Below are 26,905 nucleotides of genomic sequence, written 5' to 3' on the forward strand. Positions count from 1 at the left end.
TCATCGGCGAGGCCACTGGTCCTCCATTACATGCAGATCCATCTTCCAGATGGGCCTCATTTGCATTTTAAATGACGAAAAAGATCAGCGTGTCATGGCGCGCATACTGACACAGGCTTATTTTTAAACATTCCTCTCTGTTTGTCACACTCTTGTTCTTTCTGGTTTTCATGTGCATGCTCTCTCGCTCTTTCTCTCCCACCCTCCATCTCCCTCGTTCTGTCTGTGTCTTTGTCCCGCTGTCTCTCCTCTCCAGGCGGGAGCGGGCCGTAAGGCGGGCGGAGCAGTAGGCGGCGCGGGTGACTCCCAGGGTGTGGAGGTTGCCCTGGCTCCGGAGGAGCTGGAGCTGGACCCCATGGCCATGACGCAGAAGTACGAGGAGCACGTGCGTGAGCAGCAGGCCCAGGTGGAGAAGGAGGATTTCAGTGACATGGTGGCTGAGCACGCTGCCAAGCAGAAGGTACCGCCATGCACCCTCAAGCAGTCGATATTTGTTTAAATCATACCGTCCCTCCCATGGCCTTGTAGAGCTCTGAGAGTCGAGTTGAGCTTTCTTCTGAAGTTCCGTTTCTACCAACACTAGCATCAGCAACAGAGCTGTTTTAATATGGACGGCAGGGTCCATTAGTATTAAAATGCCTTGCCACCAGAACTGACAGTTTGGCCATTCTCTCTTAATTCTGATGGACCGAAGGGTGTTGGTTTCTCCGATTACAAATCTTGTAAAAGCTCCTACAGATAACTCCTGCAGTGATGAAGGAGCCGCTGTCCTCACCCAGTCCTCCTTGTGCATCACTGCCAGGGGCGCTTTATCGTGAGAAACACTGTTTTCACTGATGAAGGACCTCGGTCTGAAATGTCCTGTTCCCTTGTAAACCTTGTGTACTATACTGACACTTTTAGTATCTTTACATCTTTAACAGGTAATTCAGATATATGTACGTACATGTTACTTTTCTAAATCGGTCAACATATTGCCATTTTTGTTTCCCCCTTAGAAAAATATTCCTGGCTTTCAGATTGCAAACACCAGTAGGAGGAGGTGTGGTTCAGGACTGTAATTCTGTAATTCTGGCTTAGACTGTAGTTCTAAGCCATGTAGCCAAAGTAGCCTGCAGTAAAACTTTAAAAATCAAACTTGTTTGTATGTGTTTGTTTAAAAATGTAACAGCCAGTCCTGTAGAGTACGATTAAATTCCTCCCACTTTCCTGAGTTGGTGTGAGTCATAATGACTTGTTTGAGTGGTAGGCAACTCTTGCTCTCTAACTGCTTTTTGTGTGTGTGTGTCTGGCAGCAAAAGAAGAGGAAGGGACAACCCCAGGACACTCGCGCAGGAGCCAAGAAATACAAAGAGTTCAAGTTTTAACGTGGAGTCAGGCAGCAGGCCAGCGACATTCACACCGTCTGAAGTTCTTTTTAATCTGAGTTCTATAGAAACCACAGCCCCTATGTGTAGGCTGATTTAGATGTGACATGTTTATTTTTCAGTCTCTTTTGTAAATAAAATACAAATCCCATGCCATTTTACACATGTCTATTTATTGAGCAGATATCCTCAGGGCATCGTAAACAGACTTCTGTTTGAGCAACTTCCTTTTTAGAGCTTCTAAATAGCAGTTGATTGTAAATATCGGCAGGTCTTGCTTTGGACTTTTCCTGTAACTTGCAATGCAAAGCTACTTCCTTTCTTCAATGTTGTATAGGCAAGCTTGTAGTTTGTTTGGCCTGGTGAAAACCTGTTGTGGTCCTGGTATTAAGTTGTAGCCTAATGACCCAATCCAAGGGTGCAACGACATAGTGGTTCCATCAGGGGGGTGCAAGGAGTCGCTGGTAGCCTACCGATCACCTGATGTCTGAGAGACAGCTAGACCTACTTAATTGCTTTCACTGGCTCTGATTGTCACCCATGCCCACACACTCCCTCAGCTAAAAGCACATTGTCTTTAAAGCGCACACACATTTATGTGTATCTAACTTTTCTTCTTCTTTTTTTACAGCAGTAAACAATGCGTAGGAAATGAGTTGCTTTGGGCAGATTTGACGTGTGTTCTGCGTGCCCCAATGTGACCACTTTTTATTGTTGAGCATACCTTTCTTGTCTTGGCGGTAGTTCCATCTCGGTAACAGCAGGGATGCCATCTTCAGGGTCTCTGAACTGTGCAGCTGAGTGTGTCTTCTGGTGTAGCACCCCCAGTTACATGTAGAAAGAGTTGGTAGAAGTGTGAATTGAAAGGATGCACTAAACTACGCTGCACCGCAACGCCTGCTTTTGACGTCGTTGGTTTACGTAAGACAGCTGAAACGGCAAGGTGTTGACTGCAATGCCCTGGTCTTTTCAGGCAGCCTGCAATGTGTTCCTTTTAAGGGAAATGCCACAGCAGAGGAAAACCCCTGCATGTCTCGGCCGAGGACTTCTGCTTCCTCCCCTATGGCAGGGCCTAACCCTGCATGTCGGGATCAGGCACTTTTTTGAGGTCTGTGCTTGTGCTCGCAATAGCAGCCAGGTGGTGTTTCCATGCACGGTGATCATCAGAAAGAAAACGCATAGCATGCTTGCCCTGCTCTGTCACCTTGCTGAGTTTACACAGGGAGCGAGGTGTTTATTCAGGCAACTCGCGCATTGAGTTTACTGCTCGCGGTGGAGGTGAGAGTGGGCTCTGGCTGGCTGAATTGCTGTTATCGAGCTGCCTGCTTTTTCTCAAGAACAAACCTTGCAGCTGTAGCAAGTGTCTCACTCTTTCTGCATCCACCATGTTACTGTTTATTATATACCTCTTCAAAATCTAGCAGCTATCCAGCAGACACCAGAACCATTTCTGTGAAACACTCACTAAGTGTGAGTGACAAACGCAGAGAGAGGGAGAGAGTTGGAAAGTGTGACTGCCAAATTATTAGTACCTGTGGAGTGTGAATATAGTTGACACAATTAGATAAAATGGAGGCTGATTCTGCCAACATTTCCATATAAAACCCCAATATACCTTCCCAAACTTGTGTATCATTATATAGACTTAAAACAAGTGACTGATTAAGATAATTATTTTACAAAAAGATACATAATCGCACATTTACAGCCATTGGGTACAGTGCTAGTTAAGATACTCTAGGCTATAGCAATTTATTATGATGTGACATTGGCTGTTAACTCATATGTGTAGTTCTGTTTAGGAATGATGCTATAGACCTGTGAGATCTAATCAAGCCTGTGTTACAACTGTAATTAATCCAAGTGATGATAATCTCATAATCTGAGGATCTGTGGTTAGAGACATCTCACACAAGCAGGGCATCTGAAAAAGTGGCTGGATTATCTTTACCTTTGCAAATACAAAGAGAAATGAGAAAACTGAATGTGTGTTGGTCTGCATTCCTATTCACCTGCAAAATAGTTGCGTAAAACTGCTCTTTGATGATTTTCATCGCTCGGGTGTCTCTACGGTCCCGTAGGATAGGAATGGCGCGTTCATGGACGGGGGGTGGGTCATATGTTCCTGACTGATGGAGGTACTGGTCTTGGGAGACATCCGGAGGAAAACCATATTTTTTAAACAGCGTAAATTACACGAAGTTTACTTCACAACGAATGTATGATGAAATATATAAAAAAAGCGGAAGATAGGTTAGACAAATGGATAGAAAATCATACTCGTACGTTTGTGAACTTGTCAACGAAATCTCTTTGTCTTTCTCAGATTCCCTCATTTCTCCAACATTTAACACTAGACGATAACCGTCTAGTGCAAAGAGTCTTGCTCTGTTATCAACAAACTTCACAGCAGTGTTCAGGTAGCAAATAAACACGACGAATTGGCTCTAGCGACAGGGCTCAACAAGCGTTTTTATATCATGACAATAACGTGCTAAATGAAAAGGTCTGTTATGGAGAACAGGTTAATTCCCCAAGGTCGTCCGTCGAGACAAAGGTGAGGCATTACACACATTTAAAAAAACCTGCACCCTTTGCCATATGGGTTTCCTACAGCGGGCTTGTTGTTTTCGATTTTAATACATTTGGCATTTTCACTGAGTACCAAGGTCATTCGCGCACGTACGCACTGTTGCAGGTGTTTAGATAACAAAGCGACTCCTCCAGTAAATAAACACACAAACAAATTGATCAATCCTAATGAACTCTGGAGGAGGTGGATCGTCACCAAGAATCACGCGCCCAAAGACAACTAATCTTATTTCTTCGTTATGGAAAAAAATTAATTGTTCTGTTCCTCAACTAGGCTACCAATCTCTCTCTCTCTCACACACACACTGCAATTTATTCAGTAGGAATTGGAGCGTGCGTCTTTAACAGGAGGCGTCGCTTTTGTGGCAGGAGCGCTCGAGCACTGCTCTGCTCGGCACCGAGAAATTTCCGCTTCCTGCACCGATAAACATCCTCACCGAGTTGAGAAACACTCCCCGCGGTCCTTTCGCAACGAGTACGGGATTTTACGCCGTGAACGCTGTAGCCTGCACACCCAAGCGATCGTTACAAGAACGGGCTAAACCTCGCGCCTCGTGGACGGATGGTAATCCTCGTGCTGTAGGTGATTTTCGGTGCAGCGGAGCTTCGAGGAACTGCCCGAATACCTCTAAGCGTTTCAGCTGTTTTGAAACCAAATCTACCTCCAGCATGTCGGAGCGAGGAGGGCTCCCGAGGACTGGAGGGGTACCGTCACCGCAGCCCTCCAAACCGGTTGCGATTAGCTCGAATCGCCCGGTACACATGAACCTCTATGCCACCTGGGAAGTGGACCGATCGTCCCCGAGCTGTGTGCCAAGGTAAGGCGCGTGGAGTGCGGGGAAAGAGGCTGTACGTGCTGCCGGATGCAGAGACATTGTGTGGCATGTAACACATCGGTTTGAGAAGCTTTTTCATGGCAGTCGTGTGCATGTGTAGGCATGCCGTTCAATACAAAACGGATGCATTTGAACTGAATTGTGTCGCGTCCGTCGGTGGAGGCAACACAAAAAAACTCATTCGTGAATACGATGTAGCATTTTGATGTGCGGAGGGATGCGTGTTTTCACCAGCACTTCTGCAAAACAAAGAGACTTGCTTGACTAGTAGCGGCCAACAATCTGGACACGCAGTCTGGGTCTCTGCTGCTGCCTGGAGTTACAAATATAATACGTGAAGCGTTTTCCTTTTAACAGCTATATGTCGGTCTAAACTATCCATGCTTTGCATATACCCAGTAATAGAGCAACGCCTCGTGCGACCCCCGATTCTGTCCTTGCAGTCTTACGGTTTTCTGTAGTGTCATATAATGTAACATAAATATAAGCTATCGAAGCTGTTGGGGCAAACAGCGAGAGCCATTATTTGTCATTTGAAACTAATGACTCTTCAGCTTTATTTGTGGCTACTTGAATCAGGTAACGAGTAATTTTGCTCGTCAGGCCTAAGGTAGACTGGGGAAAAGCCCCCCCGGTTAAAACTGAAACGGATTCTTTTCTGACACTTAATGAATTGAACTAGTCGGCATACATATTTCTCGATTTGTTTCCCTGCATGGTTTTGGGGCTAGCCATTAATAACGGATGTAATTTTGTTTTGTTTCGTAACATTTTAAGTGAGAAACATTTGGCTCCCCGGCTGCGCAGCTCCATCTTAACACGGCTTAATGAGTCACGTGAGGGGTGTGTGTTTGTGTATACACGTACGTACTACAACAGAATGTGAAACCGTCTGTTTTGTTGACGCAAGTTGTTTCTCCTTATACTCTGTCCCAGATGTTTGTTGAATCAGTCGCCCAGGTGTGTGTGTGTGTGAGAGAGAGGGAGAGTCCCTTGGGGAAAGAGTGGCGTATTTCTCAGCGAACCAGAAAGTGTGACTCATCACAAAACATGCCATATAATGGGCTACATCATTTTCTCGGTATTATCAGAACAAGTTTATAGCCTACTAACGGAATTCAAAATGCCGCCCTCTGACGGCACTGATTCATCTGCAGTCTAGTCGTTCGACGTGCGACATTTTAAAATGTTATTGTAATGGTTCTGTGATTTAATACAAACGCAATTTGAATGATCATTGAACACCTAAGGTGTGTTTGGTTTAGGTCAACAATTGCAGAGCCTTCCGGTTTGACGGGCATTGAGCAGCAACTCGGTGGGTTATTAGTTTGCTGAGTGTGTCGTTATCAGTGAGTAGCGAGGAGGCACACGGTGGCGACGCGTGCGTTCAAAGCGCCGCCTGCACAATGCGTTGCCTTATGCAAATGCGCTGCTGGTCACTCATTTACATCAGTTTCCCCTGCAGTCGGTTAGGACCGAGTGTGTCGCATCCTTTTGTTTGCGCTGCTGCCAAATTCGGTGTGTTGCAAAAGTTCCTCAGCAGTCCTGCAGATTTAAATCCACAGAGAAACGGTGAGAGCTGGAGATTGGCGGAAGACGAAGGGAAAGTGGAGAGCTTCGAGTTCCAGTCATGACCTTGCTCCTGTTGCTACTGCTGCTGTTATTGTTACTACTAGCTCTTCTGTTACTGGTACTGTTACTGCTCCCACTACTTTTCCTGTTTCCACTATTGCTGATGCCTTCTGAGTTTTACAAAACGGCTGCAGGGAGAGGGAGAGATGCTGCTCAATATTGGAACAAGCCGGAGCAAGCTTTAACATGAAGTGGCTTGGGTGTGCATGCGAGCAGTGGTTTGCTGGGTGAAACATCTTGTTAATCACCCACTGAGCCTTGGCAGGCAGGGCAGCGGGCCTGACCTGCAGCCTGAGCTAGCCCAAAACGTCTGGGGTTGGAGCACCACACCATAAAGCAAGCCCTGAGCACAAGGGTCGTTCTTGAGCTCATCTTTACCTGTGTAAGGGTTTTTTCATTTATTCTAACGGTAGCCCAGGTTACTCCAGTCGCACTCGAGCTCTAGTAGGAGTATAATCTGAGCAGTTGGCTGTAGACTGAAGCGTGTCTATCTGTACATCTTCAGACCACGCACACACACACACACACACACACGAGTGTGCCCACAGAGCATGGTTATCTGTCACCATCACACTGCTTGGTGTTTGGGAGTGAAGGCTATGTAATGGTACATACACTCAAGATGCTTGGCATTCTTCAACTTTCATCCACGTCTTAAGCAAGTTATGGGAAGTTCGCACGATGAAGTAACCATTTTTGTCAGGAAACATTCATTTGGCTTTGGGTAGATTGTTTTCTGGTGTGTGAGCGCGTGTGTTGTTTTATTGTTCTAGTGCTTGTTGTCTCCCTTTTTTTTCTGTCTCTGTTTCTCTTCCTCATTGCCCAGTCACTCTCATTATGGTTAAGACAAAGCCTTTGGTGGTTTTTATTATTTTCTGAGATTTTTCATTTGTTTCCACACAGACTATGACTTGGGGAGAGACGCAGAGAAGTATATAAATACCCTTCCTGTGTGAAACTTCAGAAACTTGCAGTTGAACTTTTGGGTTATTTTAAACTAACCTGCATAGAGTGACAGGAAGGCAGCAGTGCTTTATGGTTGATTTTGACCATTTCAGGTAAACCCCTACTTATGAATGTAACACTTATGTGATAAATCTGCAGTATTCCAGCACATTATAGAAAGACTCATTTACATGCACAGAAATGAAGTCCTAAAATGTTATGCTTTATAGACTACTCATGTAACCCTTTTGCAAAGAAGTAAATTCCAGTTAATTCTCTAACCATTTGTTTAGATCAGCAGTCTAAACTGCTGGTTGTAATACTTTACAAAGCTCCAATCCTTTCCTGACCAGATTCAATTCTGCCTTAGTCCATGGTCATATAACCATGAAGCTGTTTTAGCTGCCAATCATGTTGATATCATGGCAAACTGAATCTGACTGAACCTTTTGCTTTAAGCTATGCATGTATAACTGAAATGCTCAGCTTCATGTACGTGTGAAAATGTGTGTGGGATCTGATGTTGAAACACAACACAATGTTTTTGAAGAACCTATTTTTAAAGTATTACAGAGACGTAACAAGTTATTCATGGCAAGTTTCTTAACCTAAGGATAATTTATGGAGTCATGAAAACTGAATATTCAATTAACCATGTAAACCATGCAGTCAGAGAAGGTCCGTGCAGTGGGTACAGCACGCGCAGCAGAGAGGCACTTCTGCAGACTGCGGGTACTGGGCTGAATATCGGGTGTTGTATCTATCACCATGGAAGAGGGGCTGGAGGATGCAGGATGCAGCCTGTATTGTACTCCACATTCTGCCTCTGTGATGAGAGACTGCAGGCTGAGAACGGCTTCGCTGCTGTGCTGTACCTGGCATCGGTACGCTCGCAGTGAACACCCGGCGTGGTCCTGGCAGAGGGCCAGCGCAGACCTACGGAAAGAGCAACTGACCCACAGAGATACTGAAGCTCTCTTGATGCATGGAGTTGGCGATGGTTCCAGAAGAACTGAAGGTAGGGCAGATGCACCTCAACCCAGTGAACCAATTACCCATTTGTTTGCCGTTGGCTGGCAGCAGAGAGAGATGCTCCTGGAGCCGAACGCCAGCCGGTGAGCGCCATTGTCTCTTGCGCTTCTCCCATCACCCCGATGTACAAGCAGGCCACCGAACTAACTGTGAAGTTTCGGACTGTTGTCTTGTAGAACACTAGTTGAGGTTTGATGACATTGCTGTTGTTTTCCTCATGAGGGTCCATTTCTGTTCCTCTGTTTTTCATTTCGTAGCATTTTAATTCATTGTTCCCGTTTCCTGTCGACCTTTGAGAAGGTTCCGGGGCTGTCGGGCTTGGCAGGAAGCTTTGCGTGTTTGGCACGGGCTCGTCCTAATGGGTGCCCCTTCCGTCCTCGTTTCTCTGGCTCAGCGCTCATCCCATTCTGCCCCCTCTTCATCTTGGCTGTCATACTCCTCTCCCATGTTTCATCATTTCATTTCTGTTTTGGTTTTTCCTCCTCCCGTCCTCCGACGCTCTAATTTAGCAGGTGGTTTGAAAGCAGTTTTCTTTTGCTCAGCAATGCATTAAAGATATTTCAGACCATTTCATGTGGCCTCTGGAAAAAATAGTTTCAAGTTATTTTTCCTCTACAAAAGTGGAAAGTCCAACTTGGTTTAAAGTTACAGGACAGGCTACTGACTGGACTTTTGTATTGAGCGAAAACCCAAACATGAGGCAAAACCTAAACTAATCCATTGCTCTCGTTCATGAACACATACATACACACCCCACAAAGTTTTAATCTTCCAACACACTGACCCACTGACACACTGACTTCAAGATGCATTCTGTATTGTAATTAACAACAGTGAAATATGACTGGCTGCGTGACTCAGTGAAATTGCTGACACTGCAGGCTTAAATAAATGTGTCTGACTGCAGACTCACTCTTCCTTCTATGGTCCCAGGGCACTCTCACTGACTCTCTTTTTATGGCTCGCTCTCTCTCCTTTTCTCCAACCTGTGGCCAGTCCAATAAATTATTTAGAAGCTTGCTTCAGTGAAACAATGGGGAAACTCACACTGGGCATGGGAGGAGTGAGGGGTGTTTCCATTGTGCCCAAAATGCAGGTGATTGGCTGCAGGACCCATCAGTCAACTCTTGAGTCTTTGCATTGTTGGAACCCTGTTCAGTCCTGTACCTTTTTTGTCTGTACATGTGTCACTGTGGAGTTTGAGTCAGAGAAAATCCTGAGCCATAAGATGACTGAGAGGAACACGACATCACTTCCACTCCATTTTCAGTAATGGAGAAATAACTGTTTAGTGTCTTTACAATATATTTTATCAAACTATGATGGCACCCTGTCTGAAACACATTTCTCCCAATGGAAATGATTCTCCCTCCCTGTACATGTTTATTACAACTCCATCTTCAGCCCCACCCCATCAGAAGGCAACAGTGGTAGTGGAGAAGCAGCAGCTCATGGCTGAAACGCTTGCTGCCCCTGTCCTCAGTCCCCTATCGTACGCCCCCTGTCCTGCCTTAGGATGTGTCTCTGTTTTGTCTTCTAACAGGAGTACTGCAAGGCTCGCATCATTACCGCAGTAGCCTTTTAATGATGATGTGTGCGGGCAGTGGCTCAGTTACCGAAGCCCCCTCTAGTTCTTTCAGCCTCTCGTGCATCTGCATTACAGTGTGTGTGTGTGTGTGTGTGTGTGTGTGTGTGTGTGTGTATGAGAGAGAGATTGTGACGTCTGTGGTGATTCCAGCTTGATCGTCACGTGGGTGTATGTGCATAACTCTCCGTGTTGAGGGCGGGAGTGTGTGCTCCTCCTAGAGATGTCTTAGCTATTCACAACACGCCCACACAAGAACGACGGCGTGTCTCCTCACTCAGGGGTGTCCCAGTCAGTGCTCGGTCCCCTCTAACAGCCCTTTGTACACAAGAGGCAACGTCAGCTTCACCTGAGTAAGGTTGGCCCCAACGTGTCTGTGAAAAATGGTGAGAGAGACCAGCTTAGGAACGTTAGCTAAAACCTTTACTAAAAAGTCAGGTCTTAACCAGCTTCTTTGCAGCTATAGAACTTTTTTGTAGACAGCACAAGGACAGCTAATCAGGCCAAAGACATGGCTAGCTGTGCGTGCGTGCGTCCCAGACTGCTAGGCAAAACAGGAGGTTGCAAGAGGGCTGTTTTTGAGGAAGTGAAAGAACAGGCATCCTTCCCGTTAATGCTTCCAAATGGAGGACACAAGCAATGGACTAACACCTAGATATGTGTGTACATGAGCATGCTCATCTTGCAAAAGCTGGTGTACAGGACACTGGCAAAATGGATGTTTGTCCCGTCTGTTTCACAAGCTGTATTTCATAAACACTGCAAATGATCAATTTGCACACACAGGATCTGCTGCAGACCCTTAGACAGACACTTCTGGACTGCCCCTGTTTCCATTTTTTTCATGTAGTAAACATGCACTTTTAGACAGCACCTACAGGGGTGTGTGGGTGGGGGGGGGGCATGTTATTACCACGGGGTTCTGTACCTACATGCTGTAAGCTCATTATACTCCTGGCAGGTTACACCTCTCTAACTGTGATGCAGCCCAAAAAAACAAAAATGTTCCTGTTGTCATGACGACAGCCCAAGTGCCGTATGCAAATGAGTTGCTGGTCATAACTCCATGTCTCCTTCACCTCCTGTCAGTTCATCAGGCTGATTGGCTGGATCAGGCTGCTTTGCTTTCCATTGGAAAGTGAAGTTGCTTTAGCTCGGCTAGGTCGACCCAGTTGAACAATTAGCTCAACTAGGTTGCAGAAGTAGTATTCACACATGCCCACACACAGCAACTTGCTGCCCACCCTGGATGCAGGGTGCTGGATGTAGAACTGGGCTGTGTGTGTGTGTGTGCGCCCCTATATGAAATCTTGGTGTCTTTTGTGGGCGTGGTGTAATGATCATCGCTTGCGTGCACACACACACTTACTTTTGTCCGGTACACTGTGTGTTATCTGAGAGCAAAAGAGAGAATCAGTTAATATCTGAGAGAGATTGCACTGCATCTAAGAAGGAGAGAAGAGTGAGGAAAGATGGGGAGAGAGAGGGACAGGGAAGAGAACGAGGGGGGAAAAAGACCTGATGAGGGAGGATATTGGATGGAGGGAGACAGTTCTATTACATGTGATCAGAGAGTAGAGGGAGGGGATGAGTAACTGTCAGGTCTGTCAGATGGCTCTGGCTGTTGTAGGGCTTAAGATGAAGTCTTTCAGTCTCTTGTGGACTGCTCCTTCTTATAAGAAATCCATTTCTTCAACAAAAGACACCCCCCCCCCCCCCCACACACACACACACACAGTGATAGAAAGATATAGGCCTATGCATAAAAATGGTCTCAAAGCAAAAACAAAAACGTGGCAAAATGATATTGATGTAAAAATGTTCACAACTAATTTATAGCAGCTCACAAAATCGCTGAAGTGTAATGACGGTTATTCAAAATGTCGACTTAAAAAGCCTGCGAATTAGGAGGATCACAAACGCAAGGTGTCCCTGCATCTCATGCATGCGCACGCACACTCACCCTCCACTGAGAAATAAGGAGTGGCTTGTCATCACATCATGGTATGCCAAACCACTACATCTTTGGATTGATAGTTTAAGAGCTTGAAATGAAGTGAGTACACCTGCACGAGTGCGCACACACACACAATAGCTCAGGTGATCTTCACTCCTTCACCCAACCATTTTATATGAATTCACCCTTCATTGGTGAATTCATTGGTGCAGTTTCAATGATTAATATATACATTCATTGTTTTAAACAGTCAGGGCTGATCAGAGGACAGTTGTAAGTCTATGACTGGAATGAACTTTCAACGAATGGGGTTTAAATATGATCAAGGATCTGCTGCCTAGACCAAAAAAAAAAGCTATCATTAGGCTTGTTTAACATGAGACTCTGGAGAGTAAGACTCAGTGAGTGTTAAACGGTGTGTGTGCTTTTTGCTCCCTACTCCCCCGAGGGAGGCGTCATGCGCTTGTGTTGTGGGAACGTGTGCGTGAGGTTTGTTAATGCTGACTAGCTTTAGCAGCGCAACACAGCTCATCCATTCACTTAAAAGCTGAGATGTGGGAGAGTGTGGTGGCGTAAAGACGCTCGCTGTGCTTTTTGTCACTGTGCTGGACTGCTGGAAAGTGGAACGTGTACATGTCAAAACGAACAAAAAAAAAAAGCAGTCGTGCTGAAATCTGGTCTTGAGTGTTTTGGTTGTGTGGTCAGTAAGTGAAATGAGGAAGTGTCATTCATATTTTATATTTATCAAACAAATTCTTTTGACCTTTCCGAGGATTCCCAAGGCACCAGAATAAAAGGATGTAAAAATATCTTGAAGTGTCATTATTGAAATTTGACTGTAAAGGCACTAGCTTATTAGCTGGCAAAATCTGTCAGCTGTAGTGACGAGGAGAAAATGTCTTCCTCATAGAGGAGTGGAAGAATGAGTGACTGATCTATTAAATGTGTCATCTTCCGTAATGCCCCCCTCTGTTCTCTTCAGACGTGGTCCTGATTCCAGAGCCTTGCTGGTTTCAGAGTGCAGTGTTAAGAGGTTCAGTCAAGGCTTCCAGGCCCGTTAATTCTGTTGCTTGTTACAGAAATGACCAAATGTTGCCCAAGTGTAAACTTTGTGAAAGCGATCCAAGTGCATCGTAAACTGTGTTGCAAGATTTGTTACAGTACAAGCATCTCCTATAACAGCAGAATGCTTTTTGGAAATGTTCTAAATGGACTACTGTAAACCGATGCACGTGGATTGTATTTTTAATAGATGGGTCCAGCCAAAAAAAACCAAACATGCAATTTTCATATGATACGAAATGACATGTTGACACTTCTAAGAAGTTCCCAAAGATTGACACTCAGTTATTGATCTGTGTACAAGGGCAATTTTTCATTGTTTTAATGTGCTTTTGGAGGCCTATGATAATTCAGCACTGCTTGTAGAGAGATCAGTTAAGCATTACATTTAAAGCAGTGCAGACCAGTAATTCATAAAGAACAGTGCAGTTTTGTATTCATTGCATTTATTCCATTGTGTTTGTGTACTATTTATGTCCTCTGTGGGGTGAAGATTGTCATGCTTAAATTGCTATATGAAACAGATTTTTCTAATTCTTTGGATGTGAAGTCAATTCACAAGCTGTGTGTGTGTGTGTGTGTGTGTGTGTGTGTGTGTGTGTGTGTGTGTGTGTGTGTGTGTGTGCGTGCCAGCTATGAGCTGGACAAAATGGTTAATGAAACGGAGCACACATACCCTTATAAGATAAAGCAGACAGCACTGTCTGATGGGCATGCATGCATACTAATGAACCTCCTCACTTTTAATCTCTGTGTGTGTTGGGGGTGGGGCTGCAGTGAGCAGGTCCTGCCAGAGTGCAGTTGGCTGTGCTATTTAACTGTGTGAGCTGCATCTTAATTTATTTTTCCCATGCAGAGTATGCTTTCATACAGATTCTACTCTTGTCAAATATCTTAAGAATAAATTGACTGAAAGGCCTGAGATCAAAAGAGAAGTGAGTTCTGGGTCTGTTTAAGTAGGTCTGATTGCTTGTGTATAAGGAGTTGCATGTTTTGACCTTGACATTAAACAGTCAGCTTTTCTGACATTGTTGCTTTAAGCTGCTTTTATTTCAGGGCTTTTCACATTTGTGGCACACAAAGCCCACCTGCTCCAAACTAGGACTGGGTAATATACACTGTTCCACATCTTCAAACAATTCCTAATATTACCCCAGTGTGTGGCAGATCGGTCTCCTGCTAACAGAAGCAATATTTATTTTGTGTCTCGAGTTTGAATCCCTTTCACATGAACCATTGTAACCATATCGTAAAAGTTTCAATGTATCCAAAATACTCTTGTAAATGAACAGTCAAGGAAATACATGCTGAGAAAAAAGTGTGTTCTACATTAATATGTTGAACCACTTTTGTGTTACGTTAGGTAGACCTTCACAATTTTAAAAGAAGCTGGTCCCTTTTAAAATGCATCTTCTAGCGCGAGCAAGTCGACTGCCCGTGCGGAACATACCTAGCAAACCAAATGGAGTTTCTAGCTCTCTCATCAGTAAATGACGCCACCAATCAGTGGCAGTGTGTCCCAAAAGTTAAGTACACAGAAAGTGTAACGTTCTCCTAACACCATAATGTAACTCCATGGAATTTACGTGTCTTAATAGATGGAAAACTAATGTGACCCCATTGCAGTTTTCACACGTCACTCGATACCCATTACACATATACCGCCTAACCCTCCTCCAGATCGATGTAGTGTTCGCTGCCTTATATTCATACTGCTAAAGTGAACCCATTAATTTTGCAAATATATATATATATATCAACTTTCCTTTTTTTTTGTGGATATGGTCACATTGATCAGTACTTTCCCATTCCATTGCTTGTAAGCAGTTCAGTTTTCCCGCACAAACAAATCCACACTTGCGCTCATTCACAAGCTAACGATATGACTTTCTGTGTTGAGCATCATATTTCCATTCGAAGAGGTGCAGGCATGTGTGTTCTGTCGTGTTCATAGTAAAGTTCTTATTTTTCCATGGTGATTCCCAGTAACCTTGCACTGTGCTCCATGTATGTAAAATACACGCACATACACAAGCACGTGTGTGTGTGTGTGTGTGTGTGTATGTATGTATGTGTGTATGTATGTATGTGTGTATGTATGTGTGTGTGTATGTATGTGTGTGTGTGTGTGTTAGCCAGCCCTGCTCGTTTGGGATTATAGGTGCAGGCCAGTAGCTTGCCTCAGGTCAGATCATTGCTTCATCTTCAGATGAGGATTTGGGCAGGAATTACACACAAACATAGAATATCTGTATGGAGAGATATGAGCTCAGTGGGTTTATAACCCAAAAGCGTTCAGAATTTCTGTTTGTGTGTGTGCATAATATGTGTGTGCGCGTACATACGTGTATTTGCACATTAGGGTTGAAGGATGAAAGCTGATGTATTGTCTGATTTTGGACTCAGGTCAGGCTCCAGGATGAAAAGGAGAAAGGTATTTGGTTTTTCATAGTAGATTTTTAAAATTAAAAAAAAGAGAGAGAGAGAGAGAGAGAGAGATCCCACGAAATGCACTGGTGAAAGGAGAGGGATGGAGAGATGAATGCATCAGAACAGAGACAGTAAGGGACAGCAGTCCCAACAGACCTATACCCCCACCTTCTCCAGGTCCTAGAAAATCCACTGGGGATGGAGTGCTCGCATGCTTGCGTGCATGCATTTGGCTGGAAATGAACCATGTATTCATCTTGACAAGGTCAAATGTGGCTGCAGTGCTGTGTGCACCTCTGTGAGACCAGAACAGGTATTGCTGGAGTGTTGCTACAGCCTGTATTGTATTGAATGGTATTGTTTCAACTTCTTTGGCACCTGCAATTGGAGAATCGCACATCAGGCGCATGTCCTGCAAATGACTCGGTGTGTTATCATCTTTACCCATTCATGCCCACTCAGGCTGCTACAACTGCCCTTGCATGACTCAGCAGATCTTTAAGGAGGCTCCACCTACGCTGGGACTCTACCCACTTGGTGGTGGGGAAACTATATCTGCTCTTATGCAGCCTGATCTCGTAATATGTCAATATCATAGTCTGTTGTACACAAAGTACGATCTAAATATCTCACCCAGCAAATGTATGCACCTGAAGAATGAGCTGAACTACCTGACTTATCACTGATCTTATTTTGTGTTGTCTGTGTGTCTCTCTATATCTGTGTAGCTAAGGAATAGTCAGTGTAAGCGTTTGAGATGTTTTGTATGTGCTTAGCTACTTTGCCTGCTATTGATTGACCTGTAATTTGAATTATTGATCAACTGATCAGCTTCCTTGCCACGAAAGATCATCTTTCATCTCCCCATGGTTTTAGTGGTAGTTACAATCAAACAGAACCCCCCCCCCCCCCCCCCCCCCCAAAAAAAAAAAAACATGTACAAACTGGCGGTGAGGACGAAACCTAAGGACAAACAGCTGACTCACTCAGGACTCACAAATCTTGGAGACCGAGCATGAGCCAGGGACAGTTTATGGACCCAGGACCTGACCCCCATGTCTGAGGCCAAATAGCACTTGATGTGGAGTAATGTCTTTAGAACGGTCTGTTGATGATGAATTACGATCCAGAGTGTCGGCTGAACCTAAAGATTGTGTGCGTGTGTATGCGTGTGATTGTGCTGCAGCCAAACCGACAAAAAAAACACTGATGCGGACCCCCTCCCTCCCCCCTCCTCCTGGTCTATTACAGGTGCTTGTCAACATCTGTCGTGTCCTCTGGGAGTCTCCCTGGAATCTCACAGTGCCTGCATTTCTTCTAATGACACTTTTAGTAATGGCGGCATTAGCCAGATGGATGCTCAGTCTTCCCTCTGTCCTGCCCAACACTCCCACAGCACGGTGGACCCAGCGTGGTTCACAGAAGGACCTGCTCCACAATGCCGCCCCTCCCCGACTGCATATCCTATGAATTGTTCGTTAAACCACTACTCATGGAAGGCCTCCAGGCCCTGCCCACCTGTTCCCACCGCGTCTTGCACTCTGTCCAGCGCTGCGTTAAACACGGTGAGCCGAGGTGTGCCGCCAGGCGTCTGGGCGGGCGAGCGGGGCTTTCGGGGCAGACTGCGTAGCCTTCACTGTGTGCATGGCGCTGCATGCACGGCTGGCAGGGTGCGGATGTGTGCGATCTGAACGCAGGCCTGCGTGCTCCGGGTGCCAGCTCGCACCAGGGGCAACCACGCTGCAGAGATCAGTCCCCTTCCACTTGGACTGCTATTAGCCAGCGCTGCTCAGCTAGCTCTGCTCATTATGTGTGCATTTCAGACTTAATGGCTCTAACTGCACTTTTATTAACTACCCTAAACCCTCATTCTCAGTGTTATAGGGCATGCTAAGCTCTTATTGCCAACCTGTGTGCAGTGCTATTTTATACATCTGCACATTCAGCCAAATCTGCCTGTCTGGCCACTACAGATGAGATGTTTTGCAACAAGCTTACAATACCCTTTATAAACACACACACAAATTGTGTTTGTTTGCTGCAGTACGTTGTCTGATCAAGCTAATGACAAAGCTGTGTGTGTGCGTGCATGTAATTGTAATTGATCCATGTTGCTGAGCGATGGGCTGATTGAACCGCACTATTTCAGGAGCTATCTCAGAGTCCCAGCAGACTGTGAATAATTCACCATGGTGACCTTCTCTTTCTGCCCAAAAAGACAAACATGCGTGCGCGCGAACACATGCAATATGCTAGTACTCCTGGTCTGTTCAGAGCAATGCTGCAGTGCTCCGTGGGAGTGTGTGTGGGGCAGTGTATTTTTATATGTACACAAATTAAAAGGCATGCTTGACACCATTTTAAAAATATGCGCACTAAGCTTTAAACCATCTATATTCACTTTATATTTCATAATCGACATTTTTGCATGAGCAGATAATCAGAGCTGGTAATCAGTGCTCAAACCTCCAGTGAAGTGGTCACCCAAAGGAACATGGAGGGCAATAACTTTCCTTTACAATAGTGGTCTTGCAGCTAGTTATGATATGGAAGAGAGCTCTCTTACAGATGGCAGCTTTATTCTTTTTCTGAAAAGAGAAGGAGGCACAGTCCTCATTCAGCCAACCTGAATTGTTTTGGCGAGCACAAGGGCAGCGACGTGCGAGCTTGGGTGCCGGCGTGCGGCCCTCCCCGGTCACGGGCTGGCCCGAGAGATTGTGTGTCCGTGTCTGTGTCCTGCACCTCTGACCCTCTCCCTCTGTGTTCAGGCTCTTCAACCTGACCCTGAAGAAGCTGGTGATGCTGAAGGAATTGGATAAGGATTTGACCTCTGTTGTTATCGCCGTCAAACTCCAGGTGCAGCTACGTCTGGAACCCGACGCCCCCCTAACGCTGTCCTTGTCACTCTCGCCCTCTCGGGTTCTCTCTCTATCTGTCAGTTTCCTGTTTTGTGCTCCTTTTCCCCTCCTCTCTCACCCTGTCTTCTACTCTCACCATCCTGTCAGAGTGAAGTGTTAATGGGAACCTCACGGAAGATCTGCTGTCAGATGTGTGAAAGTGCAAAAATATTCGCCATCTGCTCTCTTCCCCTCTCTCTCCTTATTTCACTCTCATCTTTCCTCAGGGATCAAAACGAATTCTGCGCTCCAATGAAATTTCGCTGTCTTCAGCTGGACTGACAGAGACTGACTTGCAGCTTACATTTTCTTTGCAGGTATCCAAGTTTCAAGTTCAAGTTTGGTTTATTTGTCACATACATAGTCATACACAGTATAACTCGCTGTGAAATGGTTGGGTGCATTGTTAGAGTCCTAAAGTCCTTATTACACATTAACTCTTAAAATAGCTTTAGTGACAGGCTCCCGAGACTCATTTTTAAATGAGAATTATTTAATTCCAAAGCTTGAACTGTTTTGAAGTAAGACATCCTAGTTTGACAGGGTGAGCGAGAATTTGATGCCCGTCCCATGGCCGGAGAGCTTGTCCATATACTTCAGCTGTTTAATGTGTTTGTGTTTGTCAGGATCAGTGCTTGTTTGACTAGCATGCCTGACGGCCTCTGACCCCCACTGAGCCCCTCTGACTCTGTGTTGCAGTACCCACATTTCCTGAAGCGCGACGCCAACAAGCTCCAGATAATGCTCCAGCGCAGGAAGCGCTACAAGAACCGCACCATCCTGGGCTACAAGACCCTCGCCCTGGGCCTCATCAACATGGCTGAGGTGATCCCCGTGACACCAGGCCGGGGGGGGAAGGGAAGGGAAGAAGAGTTTTACAGCACTGTGTTTTTAATAATGACCCCTGACCTCTCTCTGTGTATGTGTGTGTCGCCTGCCTCCGCCTCCCCCAGGTGATGCAGCACCCTACAGAAGGTGCTCAAGTGTTGGGCCTCCACAGCCAGCTGAAGGAGGCGTCTGTGCCCGTGGCAGAGGTGAAGGTCTACTCCCTCTCCAGCCAGCCTATTGACCACGAGGGGCCCAAAGCGAAGATGAACGGTGAGAACGGGTTTGTGCGGAGGGAGTGATGTCAGTGGAATGAACTGCTGGAGAGATCTTTAGGAACTTGGAGACGTTGGCTAGCCTGCTTTATTTAACTTTCGGTCTGTTTCCCTACCTGCTTGCTATGTTTTTATCCCTTATGTTTTTATTCTTTCCTTTCCTTTTTCCTTTCTCTCGCGTCCTTCCTTTCACACTTTGTTCAGATCGTTCTCCGGACATGGATAACTATTCCGAGGAGGAAGAGGAGAGCTACTCGTCGGAGCAGGAGGGCAGTGATGACCCTGTTCATGGACAGGTAAGCAGTGTGGGTGCTGGAGGAAAGGAAACAGAGACTGAACCAGTCCGTCTGCTGATGAGGGAGAACAGGAGGAAGCAGATTGAGCGGAGCAGGATGAGAAAGGGGAGAGTTGTGTGAGAGTGAGAGCCATGACCTTGTAAGCGGGTGTGTGTGTGTGTGTGTGTGTGTGTGTGTGTGTGACTCCATTTCTCTGTTCATCACAGTATCTGTATGATGAAGATGATGAGGTGAGGAAGAAGAAACCTCGGCGTAAACTTACATCCAGTGCAGCAATCACCAGAGTAAGTGTGTGTGTGTGTGTGTGTCAGAGTTGAATATGCTAAGTTTCAGTTTATATGGGGATGTGTGTGGAGGCCTTACTCAGCTGTAATGGTCTGCCAGGAAGAGGCCGTAGTTAAACTGGCCCCACGCGCACGCACACAGAGAGCAATGCCAAAACTGTAGAGGAGCTGGAATGAACCTTTTTAATGCTCAAAACTGAACCACAATAAATCAGAAATTAATGAGTGTAAATGGCACTGATCGTTGCAGCTTATACACTCAGAATTTTAACTTTAAGCTTAACTACACATGCGCGCGCACACAAACAGGACTATCAATCATTGGGACTAAAACTGTCAGGATAATGCATCATTTTATAACACAGTTTATAAATGCATATACTGATTCCCATTTAACACAACGTCACTGCCTGTGTGTGTCTGTGTGTGTGAGAGAGAGAGCAGGTATGGGCCATGTTGTGGTAGAATGTTGTGCACAACATTCTATCAAGCTCCCTTGGATCTGTCAGCGTCTGGACTGACTTAAGACCAGAAACCACCAATAAAAAAATTGCACTGTTTGGGGTTGTAATCTATTCCTTCAGGCCAAAAAGTGGTGGAGTTCTTTTGAGGTGTGTGTGTGTGTGTGTGTGTGTGTGTGTGTGTGTGTGTGTGTGTGTGTGTGTGTGCGCTCCTGCGGTCTTAATTCATCCAATGACACTCTCCTTTCCCTCCACAGCAGCCCAACATCAAGCAGAAGTTTGTGGCCTTGCTGAAGAGGTTTAAGGTTTCAGATGAGGCGAGTGCCTGCGTTTCCTCTGCCTGATTGTTATCCATAATGTGTGTGTGTGTGTGTGTGTGTGTGTGTAATGGTGAACGGTGAGAGTCACACATCTCATGTCTGCATGGTGCGTCTAGGTGGGCTTCGGCCTGGAGCACGTGTCCCGCGAGCAGATCCAGGAAGTGGAGGAGGATTTGGATGAGTTGTATGACAGCCTGGAGATGTACAACCCCAGCGACAGCGGACCCGAGCCGGAGGAGACGGACAGCATCCTCAGCACCCCCAAGCCAAAGCTCAGGTCTCCCTCAGCACACACACACACACACACACACACACACACACACACACACACAGAGCCATGTGTAGTAATCCACGCTCACTTACACACACACACACACACACACACACACACACACACATGGACATGTGCATACAGACACTGTGCTCCGTGTGTGTATAGATACAAGTATAAATTCATATGCATTCATATCATTCTGATATGGTCGAATTAAAAACACAACATGAACAGTACATAGACTGAAGTCAGTCAGAAATGGAGAAAGAGAGAGTATAGAGTGCCCTCTGGTGGTGAGCAATGTTTATAATTTCCTTGGCACAGTAACCTCTAGTGCACACTATATCATTAGCAAAAATCACTATAATCAGGGAATAACTCAGTCTGTTTAAATCAGTCTAATCAGTCTGATGAACCATAGCCTAAACACACGGATGTTTAAAAACAAGTACAGTGGGAAAATTATACAGCAACAGTCTGGTGGGCACTGAGTGAAGCCTTGGGTGTGTGGGCTGTCAGTTTGAGAGAGCTTTGTGTTTGTGCGTGTGCAGGCCATTCTTTGAGGGAATGTCCCAGTCGAGCTCACAGACGGAGATCGGCAGCCTGAACAGCAAGGGGAGCTTGACCAGAGAGAACTTCAGCCCCGTGAGTGTGCGCGTGGGTCTGTGAGAGAGTGAACAGAGCCTCCTTTGTTCCCATGTCTGATTGAGAGCATGATGGGAGGATAAAGGAAGGATTAGAGAAATATGAGTAAAAATGGTGACATGCCAGGAAAAGGACATTTTAGAGGGATGGGAGAAGAGGCTGGCAGTGTAGTATTAAGGATTTGAGAAGGGAGGAGGCTTACGTTAGCCACACTGACCAGAAAGAGCTGAAGTGGACCGTGTCAACACTAGGGTGCAGCTTCCCGCCTACACATGCATCTGTGGATGGAAGGATTTCAGCTTCATTGAATTCCATCTGATTCCTGGCACCAGTATAATTCAGTCCAAGGTTGTCAAGAAAGATGACTCTGCCTGTTAAGTCTGTTAACATCCCATAGTGAATGTTAGATGATTTTCTAATGCATTTTCTCCCCAAATTACTGCCAGTGGTCAATACGTAATAGGCCCGTGGCCAACGGTCGCGCCAAGCTTCTAGCATTGTGGTGGTACTGGATTTAAGGGAATTGCAGTGATTGCAGTAATGAGGTGCTTAGGATTGACTGCGTTTCCTGTGTTTCTCCAGCAGGGGGAGCAGCCCCCCTCTGATAAGATGAAATACTCACGCAGTCGTAACCTGGAAGAGGCACAGACTGAGACAGATGGACTGGTGAGATGCTGACCTAGATCAAAGAAACGCACACTTCTGGTCGCACATCTTGTTTTAAGTCTCACTGTGTGTGTGTGTGTGTGTGTGTGTGTGTGTGTGTGTGTGTGTGTGTAGGAGGGGAATGATCAGGAGCTCTTTGTGGACATGGGTCCCTCCATTACTGTGTCAGCAGTTGAGAAACCCCGCACTCCGCTGAAGTCTAGCAAGAGTGAAGGTCAAACAATGCCCTCACCCAGGTCAGCGCAAACACACACGCACACAAAATAGTAGCACTAGTGCACATTGCATATCGCAAGCATATTTTAGGGTCACGGATGATGATGATGATGATGATGATTAAAGCATGTGTGTGTGTGTTGTCAGGTTGGAGGGGACACACACACCACGACAGAAGCGCAGTACCCCGATGAAGGAGCGACAGCTCTCCAAACCACTGACTGAGAGAACCAACAGCTCAGACAGTGAGCGGTCCCCAGAACTAGGACACAGCACACAGGTAATACACAGAGCAAGAGACAGGAACACTAATGCTAGCCTGCATACTTCTGAAGTATTCTCTCCTCTTATTATTTATAGCACCCTCGCCTTCTCTCTCTCTCTCTCTCTCTCTCTCTCTCTCTCTCTCTCTCTCTCTCTCTCTCTCTCTCTCTCTCTCTCTCTCTCAGGAGCAGGAGTTTCTCTAAATAAATAATGTTAATGCACAGGAGCACTGTGTCACCTTGTTACACTGATTCAGTCTGAATTATTAATATTGGTGTGACTCATCTGAATGTAACCTCTCCTCTGTGTGTGTGTGTGTGTCTGTAGGGCCTTAGGAAAGCTGTGTATGATCAGTTGAATCAGATTTTGTTGTCTGATTCTGCATTACCTGAGAGTCTCATCCTTGTCAATGGCAATGACTGGCAAGGCCAGGTATGTGTGTGTGTGTGTGTGTGTGTGCGTGTCTGTGTGTGTGTGCGTGTCTGTGTGTGTGTGCGTGTCTGTGTGTGTGTGTGCGTGTCTGTGTGTGTGTGTGCGTGTCTGTGTGTGTGCGCGCGCATGTGTGTGAATTACACTAAATGCAGTTTATTGCTCTAATTATGTAGGCATTGTAATAGACTGCTGTGCTATGGAGGAGGACACAGGTGTTGGTGTGTTTACTTAATCAAAGCGCTTTGGTTTGGTGTGTGGGTGTGTAGTATGTAGCAGAGCAGCTGCAGATCCAGAAGCAGCCGGTGGTGTGTACGTGTTCAGCTGCAGAGATTCAGACCATCCTCTCTGCTGTTCTCACACGCATACAGAAGTTGTGAGTGATCCACCATCAACCAACCAAATATTCCATCACAGGCCTTCCTCGTGGGCCAGCTCTCCCTCTTCCTCGTGTCCATCACTCTTCAGGGTATTTTTCTAGAGTGTCCCATTCTGTTCTTCTCCTGTTCTCCTGCCCCCTCCCCCAAATCTCCCCTCCTCAGTTGTAACTGCAACTCCTTGATGCCCCGGCCGGTGAAGGTGGCGGTGGTCGGACCTCAGAGCTACCTCGGCGCTATCCTGCAGTTTTTCGTCAGCCAGCTGGCCAATAAGACATCTGATTGGCTCAACCACATGCGCTTCCTGGTGGTTCCTCTTGGTGGGCACACCACAGGGTGACCCCTGACCTAATCTAAGGGCATCTCTAGAATTCATTATTCATATCATTGACAGTAAATCTTAGTAATCCATTTGAATTTGCTCATAATGATTTTTAATTGCAGATAATAATTTTAATTACATCGCTCAGTGTACCTGCTCTCTCTTTCACACGCTCCTTTATTTAATCTTTGTATCCAGGCTCCCATCCTGTTGCTAAGCATCTGGGTGCCCTTGACAACCGTTACTGTTCCGTCTTCCTGGACGGAGCATGGAGAGAGTTGTTCAGTCGCTCTGAACCGCCACAGTCAGGTACATGGGCAGACGTATGTATATGCACGCACATTGACTCACTCGTTGTTCTCTCACAAATCTGCGTATGCACGCAGACATACTGACTCATATTCTCTTTGTGTGTGTGTGTGTGTGTGTGTGTGTGTGTGTGTGTGTGTGTGTGTGTGTGTGTGTGTGTGTAGACATGTTAGATGTGGCCGGCCGTATAGCTCAGTACATCAGCGGGGTCACGCTCACCCACCAGCTCCCCATTGCCGAGGCAATGCTGACGTGCAAGCCCAGAACGTGAGTGGATGCTCTACATGCCTCACCCTAACGCCTCGCACAGCCCAGCTGGAAACTGCATAACACACTGCTCTAACCTCACTAGTGCTGTGTGCACACACAAACACACACCTGGGCACTACATTGTCTCTGGTTTACACTTAATCCTTTATAATCTTTAAGTGAAGCAAACGGTTAATCTACTACGTCAGAAAAGATTTAATCTCTGACTATTGCAAATTAGTCTGTAAGCAAACAGAACCTTCACATATGACGCTTTGCCTGTGAACTTTTATTTTTTTATTAGTTTGACAAAGCGGTTTTATGATGGTTTTATTGATGTTTTTCCCTTTTCACCTTACTGTGACAGGCGGGATGAAGACTCCTATCAGAAGTTTATCCCCTTTATTGGTGTGAGTTAAAGTTTGATATTTTATGATGTGATTTGAATCAGTTATTGTACAAATGCAACAGTGGAATTGACATTAAAATGTTTTACAGGTGGTAAAAGTGGGTCTTATCGAGCCAGGACAGTCAGCTACAGGTCAGTATACAGGCTGATCTCTCTGTTAACAGTTCTGTTCACTCCTTATCTTTACAAAATACAGAAGGTTTTTCAATAAAGCAAATTATATATTGTTGTTGCCATCTTCCATTTTGTACGTCCTAGGTGATGCCGAAGAGGGCGTGTCTGTAAATTTGTCAGTCCCCTCGACATCGCCGCCTTCTCATGGCTCTCCAGCAAGTCTTAAAGAGACAGCGACGCCCCCTTCCTCACCCTCTATGGGTGCGGTGCTGGCAGTGCAGGGGTGAGTGTGTGTGTGTGTGTGTGTGTGTGTGTGTGTGTGTGTGTGTGTGTGTGTGTGTGTGTGTGTGTGTGTGTGTGTGTGTGTGTGTGTGTGTGTGTGTGTGTGTGTGTGTGTGTGTGTCAGTCTTCATGTGTCATTTGAACAGCTCAGGATGGGTTTAATGATTCCTTGTTTGGGTAAAAATATTTATTTGATTACTGTAAAGCAACAAATATTTACATGAATACATGTTAAAAATAATCCTTAGTGTTTCCTGCATGTTCAGTAAACAGCTCATCCCACTTGACTGAAAAATAGGCAACTGATGACGGGATACATATAAAGAATTGCAAAAGAGATTCAATTTAGCTCAGCGGGCCAAACTTCACATTCATAACTAAAAAGGTATTCGGAGTAGTGCTGTAGGTTTCACTTTTATAGTTTTCACAAGAGTTTGACATGAAGTGGTTGGTCTAGGTGAGCTGGCATGGAATTACACATTTATCTATATCTGAAAATGTTCATGGACTTTACTGCAAAATATCTGGGCCTAGTACTGACTTTGGTTTCTTGTAGGTAATGCCATTGTGGTCTAATCCAACACCTGTTTTGATTAGAATTTTAAAATAACTCATGATTCTACAAGATTGGTGCTAGGGAAGTTGTTTTTTTCCAAAATATGTTGGTCATTCTCTGGACTTTGGACTCTTATTCATAGAACACACGTGTATAAGCACATTGCGTGCCCAGAAAAGCAGGATTAACCCAATTAGAAAGATGATGTAAAAACGAGCTTTACGACACATTGTGATAACTGCTGCGGATAAACATAATTTTAATGAAAAGTTACTGTGTATCGGAGCCTCACATCATGTGGCTTGTGGTCACGTTAAAAATCACTAATAATTTATGATTTATTTATATAATAAATAATTATATAAAATTGTGTGTGTGTGTGTGGGGGGTAGGAGCCCCAGCATGTCCCATGGCGTGGACGCCATTGGTCTGCAGGTGGACTACTGGCTGGCGTCTCTGGCAGAGAAGCGACGTGAGGGGGAGAGAAGAGACACAGGCTGCAAGAACACCCTAAAGAGCGCCTTCAGGTCCCTGCAGGTCAGCCGTCTGCCAGGAGGCGCTGCCAATGAGCCACATGCGTCCGTCTCCACCATGTCCATGACCGTGGTCACAAAAGAAAAGAACAAAAAAGGTGAGATGAACAAAAATAGTAAAATAAATACAATTGTGGTTAGTGAGGACTACACAAAAACTGGTAAAACAGCACTTCCAAAAAGAGGAACACCCACCATTGAACATTCCAGTTATATAAAGACAAAATTAAGCCCAATGCCCAATTTTTCAGCAAATCCCTCTTTCAGTTGCATGTACTATAGTATCTGCTTCATGAGAGCAGTTCAGCCATCTCCTCTTTGCCTCATCTCCTCTATTTCTGTAGTTCCAACCATCTTCCTGGGGAAGAAACCTAAAGAGAAAGAGGTGGACTCCAAGAGTCAGGTGATTGAGGGCATCAGCAGGCTCATCTGTTCAGCCAAGCAGCAGCAGACCATCCTGAAAG

At 45.5% G+C, this 26,905-nt stretch overlaps 1 protein-coding gene across 1 annotated transcript in view; it reads left to right on the top strand.

Annotated features, from left to right (window-relative positions):
* Nucleotides 1–26,905, top strand: part of LOC113585174 (splicing factor 3b, subunit 2) — a 39,073-nt gene that overhangs the window by 7,682 nt on the left and 4,486 nt on the right. Inside the window, exons 21-44 of the mRNA XM_081695054.1 lie at nucleotides 257–460; nucleotides 4,308–4,777; nucleotides 18,207–18,294; nucleotides 18,563–18,652; nucleotides 19,035–19,160; nucleotides 19,289–19,433; nucleotides 19,640–19,731; nucleotides 19,938–20,015; nucleotides 20,734–20,793; nucleotides 20,913–21,073; nucleotides 21,622–21,715; nucleotides 22,301–22,381; nucleotides 22,496–22,617; nucleotides 22,745–22,877; nucleotides 23,189–23,293; nucleotides 23,560–23,666; nucleotides 23,833–23,987; nucleotides 24,188–24,298; nucleotides 24,463–24,565; nucleotides 24,915–24,957; nucleotides 25,046–25,088; nucleotides 25,215–25,353; nucleotides 26,301–26,539; nucleotides 26,786–26,905. Of these exons, the coding sequence (XP_081551180.1) occupies nucleotides 257–460; nucleotides 4,308–4,777; nucleotides 18,207–18,294; nucleotides 18,563–18,652; nucleotides 19,035–19,160; nucleotides 19,289–19,433; nucleotides 19,640–19,731; nucleotides 19,938–20,015; nucleotides 20,734–20,793; nucleotides 20,913–21,073; nucleotides 21,622–21,715; nucleotides 22,301–22,381; nucleotides 22,496–22,617; nucleotides 22,745–22,877; nucleotides 23,189–23,293; nucleotides 23,560–23,666; nucleotides 23,833–23,987; nucleotides 24,188–24,298; nucleotides 24,463–24,565; nucleotides 24,915–24,957; nucleotides 25,046–25,088; nucleotides 25,215–25,353; nucleotides 26,301–26,539; nucleotides 26,786–26,905 (3,109 nt within the window). The remainder of the gene's footprint in view (nucleotides 1–256; nucleotides 461–4,307; nucleotides 4,778–18,206; nucleotides 18,295–18,562; nucleotides 18,653–19,034; nucleotides 19,161–19,288; nucleotides 19,434–19,639; nucleotides 19,732–19,937; nucleotides 20,016–20,733; nucleotides 20,794–20,912; nucleotides 21,074–21,621; nucleotides 21,716–22,300; nucleotides 22,382–22,495; nucleotides 22,618–22,744; nucleotides 22,878–23,188; nucleotides 23,294–23,559; nucleotides 23,667–23,832; nucleotides 23,988–24,187; nucleotides 24,299–24,462; nucleotides 24,566–24,914; nucleotides 24,958–25,045; nucleotides 25,089–25,214; nucleotides 25,354–26,300; nucleotides 26,540–26,785) is intronic.

The sequence above is a fragment of the Electrophorus electricus genome, chromosome 13 (genome assembly GCF_041902795.1).
Source record: "Electrophorus electricus isolate QZ-2024a chromosome 13, ASM4190279v1, whole genome shotgun sequence".
Taxonomy (NCBI): domain Eukaryota; kingdom Metazoa; phylum Chordata; class Actinopteri; order Gymnotiformes; family Gymnotidae; genus Electrophorus; species Electrophorus electricus.